Here is a 6,671-nt window from a genome sequence, read left to right as displayed (position 1 = left end):
CATTTTCTTTACTTGAGATAATKTTTCTTAAAATAAGATAATATATCTTACTCGTATAAGTAAAACTGGCTTGTTTTAAGTAAAAATACACTAATTTTAAGATATTGTAGGTTTATCTTGGTTAGATATTTTTTCTTGTTTTAGAAAATCTTGACAAGATAAATTTTCTTGTTCTGTTGGCAGATAATTTTTCTTATTTTAAGAAAATTATACCCTATTTTTGTACTTTTTTTTCTTGTTTTTGAAAGGGGACTTTTTGCAGTGCGGTGGTTTAAGGCTGCACGTTGGGTCAGTAAATGTGGAAAAATAAAAGCTGTTTTTTTTTTTTTTTATCTCTATACGTAGACTGAAACATACAGTGTTGAATAAGCAACGAGGTTTGTTGGATTTTTCTTCAATTGCTAGAAATTGAGCAAAAATATTTTTCTAGACCAACAAAATATAAAACAGTTGATCCCTGAAAAATTGGGACAGTGTATGGATTTTATAAGTCGATCATGTAAGACGCTAATCTGTGTTTTGGATACATAAATTGAACTAAAACATGAACACAGGTATTCAGGTTTTGGTTATTTTAAATAAAAAAAATGAGTACAAATAAGAAAAAAATAAAGACTAGTAATGTTTTTGCATTTCAGATTTAAAGGGGCGGTATGTATTTTCCATCCATTTTATAGCACAATCAAGTCACAAATTTTTATAACAACCTTTAGTTGTCATAAAAATGTTGTACATATCAAACATAACTAAAAAGAAATTTTACTTCATAACTTGACGCCTTGAAATTGGGCCCCTGTCTCTTTAAGAGGCTCCTACTCTTTCCTCTTTCACAACAATGCATTATTTTAAGCCACTTGCAATCATTTTGAGGAAATGGGTGACGTTTTGTAGGAGCAAGCGTTTAGGCACCCTGAATGGTTGCCAAGATTCAAGAATTTATTAGACATGCGTGAAAAAATCAAAGCAACACTCCACATATGTTTTTGATGAGGGAACAACATGATAAAATGAAGATTAAGGTAAAAAAAGTCAATTTTACATAACATCACACCTTAAAAATGGTTTGTCCTAGTTTGTGGTTGAGTCAGAGTCACACCCCTTTAGTTTTAGAAGGAACAAGTTGAAAATTCTCCTAAGAAACTGGTATTAAAAAGCATTAACTATAATGCAGATTGAATGTGCTTCTTTAGTTAAGTCAGTGGCAAGAGTAGTTCCACTTTTTTGTTCAAAGTACTTCAAGAATTTGAATTTTTTTATTATTATTACAGTGAACAAGGAATTTTTGTAAGTAAAGATTTTAGAAAAGTCTAATATAAAAACTGCTTCAAAACAATACAGTGACATTATGGGTTAGCATGCTAGCATGCTAAAACGGATGTTATCTCTGGAGGCTTTCATGTCAAATTATGACTTGAACATGACAACACAAAGTAATATTCCAGTCTACAGGTTGAACTTTAATCTCACCTATTTAGTTAAATGTTTTTTTTATTGGATTAATGAAAGTAGAACAATTTCAATCTCTCCCGGCTAATTCGATCCTTGCACATGGCTCCCTAAGCATCAGAGTGATACTTCGCAACAGACCAGTGACTAGTTAACGCTCCCGGCACTCGGCACGACACGTGTGCTGCTAGCTTGCGGCAGCGCCACACAAAGTGCTATCTCGCTGAAGATAAATGACGGTCCAGTTTGCCAACAGACTCGCAGAAGTTAAAAGCTGCTTTGGTTCATCCAACAGTAGCCCGACAAACATTTGAGAGACGGATGAATGGGAATAATTCTGCAGGCGCCGCTGATTCCCCCCTCTGTGCCGCGTGAATGGACACACTACAGCTGTGTGTGACTTGAATGGACAGAATCTCTTGCAACCCGTTGCATAATTTATGAGCATTTTCTTTCTTTTTCTTTTTTCTTTTTATGCCTTTGGTTTGTTTCATGTGCTCCTTCATTGCAGGGATTTCTTGGGAACAGAATGTGATGTTTTCAGGCTTACAAAATGTAGCAATCACACTTTAACAAGTTTAATGTTAAAGGCAAACCGGAGGTAAGGCTGTTGATTCCCATCACAAAAAAATAAAAGCAATTGTCGTACCATGGGCTTAATAGAAGTAGTCAAACAGTTTTTTAAACAAATCTATTTTTAAGGAAGTTATTTTAAACTGTTTTTGGCTTTAGTGCAGCTAACACAACTAAAACGAGAGTCTCTATTTATCTTCGGATGCAGATTCTTATAACTAAGAAAGCAAATCCAGCGTATTTTATTCCAGATGGAGGTTGAAAGCTCATGGAACAGGTGAAGTTACTCGGCTCATCTGGATTCTACTGAAAGTCTGGCACTCTCTCTCTCTTTCGCAGCCTGAATGCGTCTCGGACACGTCTCCGAAGTTTCCTTTACAATAACCTCTCACATCTCTGTTCTTCTGAAACTGCAGTGGTGTGAAGAAATGAATGGTTTGTGTTGTTGCCGTCGTTACATGAGGATGTTTATACTTTGGGGTTTCTTTCTTTGCAGTTTATTTCCTTGGCTCCTGAATTTTGTATAATGTCTTTGTTCATTTATTTATCACTCTTGCCTCTTTGTGCTCCTGCCTGTGTTGTCTTAGATTAGTATTTATTCTGTACCCTTGCAGTTACTTCTTTGCGTCCTTCTGTTCTTCTTTCACCTTCCCCTCTGCCTGTCAGCCTAATATCTGCACAGCTGTTATCTATCACCTCATCCTGCGCTACCTGTGCGCTTCTTCTGCTGGTGCCGCTTCCCTCTGATTAGCTCCTCTGGTTCCTCTGTCATTTTCACTCCAGATTCATGCTATAAAAAAGAAAAAGCTCAGGCTTTTGTGGCACATTCAATAAGTGTACGGAGCATATGACACAGAGAAAGCCAAACGAAAACGTAACATAAAGTTGTGTTAACTGACTGAATGTAGTCTAAGTAGAGGAGAAAGAAACTTACCCTGTTGAGGGAAAGGAAGGTGCAGAAGCTCATTAGACTGCACAACAAATTCGCTCCTATCAATCACACATCCCAGATGATCTGCACTTGACTCACCCTGAGGTTACAAAAAGCAACATAATGGAGTTGGAAGATGGTAAACGAAAGCTAAAAGCGGGAGAAGTTGCACTTCTTACTCAAATTATGGTCTAAAGACGAAAGCTGTGAAAGCTTAATTCAAATATGTATCTCGTTTACTTCGAGTTGGATTTTCTTTAGGCCCGATCTCAGCTCTAAACCTAACCCTCCTTCAGACATCTCCACAATTTTCTCCCAAAGCCGTCTGATGCTTAAGTTGCTTTTCTTCATAATTACGATGAACTGTGTTTTATAACAGCTGGAGCTCTCCCGTTAGTGGAATCTGGAGCAACGCTTGCACCCAAGAAACTCAGATATTTTATTGATGTAAAGCTCCAGTGACTCTTCTGCTTAACATCAGCTGCAGCAACTCCACTGTACGCTACATTGTTTGGTTTAACACAAACGGTACACATAAATACCTGGAAAATCAAAAAGAAGCTTGACGGCATCTCCTTTGTTTCTGACCTAAAGGTACACGATGGCAGCCTGACCATTCTCGGCATCACCAGAGACGACAGAGGGGCGTACACGTGCAGAGCGTACAGCGACCAGGGAGAGGTGCTTCACACCACCCGCCTCTTGGTTCAAGGTAAGGCCTCCCGTTTTTGATCGCGTCATCAAACTTTAAAACTAAACGACTCATCTGTCGGTCTTCGTTCGCAGCCTTGGGTTGGCCGTGCATCAACCCGACCGGCTCAGTTTCAGCATTTAAACCTAAAGGCGGCTTCCTGGCACACTCATGTGTTAAACGTACCTTGCGGGGAGGTATCAGGCAGACCGACGCTTAGCTCTACGGCCCGCCTGTGTAAATGTGTACATACAGCCGGAACGTCCCCGTCTGTCTCTGGTCCATTAACCCGCCTCTCTCTGCTAGATGCGGATCAGATAGATGGGTTCGTGCTAACAGCCTCCCGATACGCCACTGCTTCGGGGAGTTAACAGTGTGTATTTAACAAGCAGCCGAACGCCTCGCTTTTACGGCAGAGTGGGCATCAAGTCTATTTTAACGCTTGACTTCTGTAGGTACAAACAGCAGTGAAATTGCAGTTCTCTGTGTTCACAGAACAGCAAATACAGACAGCAGACAGTATAAGCAAACACTTAGCTATTATTTTGTTGTAGCAAATAGAGGAGTCGCATTGTCAAGACGCATCTTATTTGGATACAGATGTAGAAAGATGTGGCTGTAAGAATTTATGCCTTTCCAAAATTCTTCAGTTTTCACTTTTTTTTGGTCTCAAATTGTCAAATGAATGTCAAAAATAAGAGAAAATACAAGTTTAAATTTTGTTTAGTTATATATATTGTTAGGCAAAAAAAATCTATCCACATTTGCCCCCTTAACCTATAACACGTTTCATTTGCAATAAGACTTTTGCAGTGCGGTAAAGGAACTGTGACCCCACCTCTACTTCTTGCAGAGTTGTTTTAATTCAGCCACGTTCAAAGGGATTTCTAGCATGAATGTCACTCAAGGTTAAATTTAAATTTGAACTTTGACTTGGCCCCTCCAAAAACTTCCTTTTGTTTGGTTTGAGCCATTCAGAGGTGGACTTCCTGCTGCGCTTTGGCTTACTGTTCTGTAAAATGCAGGTTTGCCTGAACTTAAGGTTATAGTCTGATGGTCGGACATTTTCCCACAAGATTTAGTTGGGGTTTTTTTCACTGGTAAGCAGAATCCAGAATTCACTTCTTTGGATTAGGGGATGAAGTATTCCCTTTTTAAAGTCTTTTAGTCATATTGTCGGACATGATCTATTAACTTTAAAAAAAAATTCTGGCAGAGTTAATGAAATAATATTTTGGAAAATGTATTTTGTGAATTACTCAAATTATCAGAATTTGATCTCAAAATTAGTTTGATCTGAAACATTTAAGTTTGACACAAAGCAGAGTTAGCAGCAGTCTGTTATTGAGATTTACAGCATGTATATCATTTTTTTATTTATTTTGCACTTTGGAAGTAAATTCCTTGAAACAAACACTGATGCTGTATTATTCTATGTTGGCTTATAGAGCCTTTTTGTGTGCTGTCTAGCCAGTGAGACAGAGCTCAGATGAAATTTGAGTGTTATAAATTTTAAAGATGGTACTCTTTACCAAAGATGGTTTGTCTGTGTTTTGATGAGGCTCATTTTCTGATTTTAAAAAACACTAACACCCATTAAATGTATTAACCTGTTAGCTTTGTTATCTCCTGATAAGGAAGTCATTAAAGTGTTTCTACAAAACAAGCCCTCGTGTCTTTAAATAGCATCATAAAAAATGAACTTTTAAGATGGCTCCTCTCCGCCTGCCTATTTTTTAATAGAGCGACCAGCGAAAGGAGGAGCGTTAATGGTGTTAGTCCTTATTGCCCCCCTCTGTCACCAGCCAGGCGAGATGCTAATGTTTAATCTGAGACTCTGTGACTGCTTGTTAACCTCTGTCATATTAATATCAGATTTACACCACTGCGATCCACTGCTACACCTCCCAAGTGCGCGCGCAATAATCCGTCAATTGTAAAATCCACAATAAGTGTGTTTCCCCCCCGACCACCACCACCACCATCATCTACTTTTATTCAGTGTTTCAATATGAAACGTAAAACAATCTGATCCCCGTGGCGACGTTTTTTTTTTGTTTTGTTTTTTTAAATTGCCGAGTGAAGTGCCTGCCGGTTGTCCCGGCCGATGTGTGAAGCTGAACACCCGGAGAGGAAAATAACCGGGAGGTTTCTGTCATGAAAGGCCGCTTACCATTCATGGGTTCTGCTGCTTTTATTGAGTTTTCTGCAAAACCCGCGGCACCTCAGGAGGCCGGAGGGATAACAATGTAAAGCATGCCTGAGTTACAGCTGCGACTACTATTAAGGTTACAGTAGCCGGCTGCTCTCTGTGTCGTCCGCCAGACTGAGGTGAGGTAATGTAAATAGTGCGTAGCGTGTGCTTTTGCTCACACTGACATTTGCTAAGAGAAGAAGCCTGAGAGTTTCTTTATGCTACTTTTTTTTTTTCATTGAAAAGTGCAAAAATATTAATATTAACAGTATTCATTTGGGTATCTCGGTTCATTAGGCTTACTGAGGGTCTCCCTGATCACAAACTGAGGATTTGAGAATTTCTGGTTAGTTTTGTCCCAGAAATTATTGCAATAAAGAATAACGTTGTCTTTCTGATACCATTTTCAATTAATATGTTGATAATGGCATAATGATGTAGTTCCAACTCTCTAAGATAAATAAACTTTAACTGTGTGAAGAACGCTTAACGCTGAGAGTGGAAGACCATTTTAAATATCCAATATGAAACACAACAACTAGCAGTAGATAACTGTGAAGTAAAAACTACACACAACCAAACCCGTAAATAAAATAGATTATAAAATGAAAAACAAAAATGGCTCTTCAAATAATGTTAATAATCATCAAATCGGAAATTATGGAGCTCATTTTAACTTATCATGCGATCAATTGCTTATCGGCTTACCTGTGAGGTCGTGAATATCTCAGGCGCCGTTTGGACGGGTCATCAGTCCAACACAAGAAAACAGGAACAAACAACCATCGATGTTCATCTTCAGCTTACGTAGAGATCAGGTCAAATAGTGTTTTTTA

The 6,671-nt window shown here is 38.5% G+C and overlaps 1 protein-coding gene across 1 annotated transcript in view; it reads left to right on the top strand.

Moving 5' to 3' along the window:
* igsf9ba (immunoglobulin superfamily, member 9Ba) overlaps window positions 1-6,671 on the top strand; it is a 93,115-nt gene that overhangs the window by 48,750 nt on the left and 37,694 nt on the right. Inside the window, exon 5 of the mRNA XM_017308108.1 lies at window positions 3,545-3,681. Within this exon, the coding sequence (XP_017163597.1) occupies window positions 3,545-3,681 (137 nt within the window). The remainder of the gene's footprint in view (window positions 1-3,544; window positions 3,682-6,671) is intronic.

This window comes from Poecilia reticulata, linkage group LG13 (genome assembly GCF_000633615.1).
Source record: "Poecilia reticulata strain Guanapo linkage group LG13, Guppy_female_1.0+MT, whole genome shotgun sequence".
Taxonomy (NCBI): domain Eukaryota; kingdom Metazoa; phylum Chordata; class Actinopteri; order Cyprinodontiformes; family Poeciliidae; genus Poecilia; species Poecilia reticulata.
Note: the sequence above shows the minus strand (reverse complement) of the source record. Positions and strands in the feature narration are given on the sequence as shown.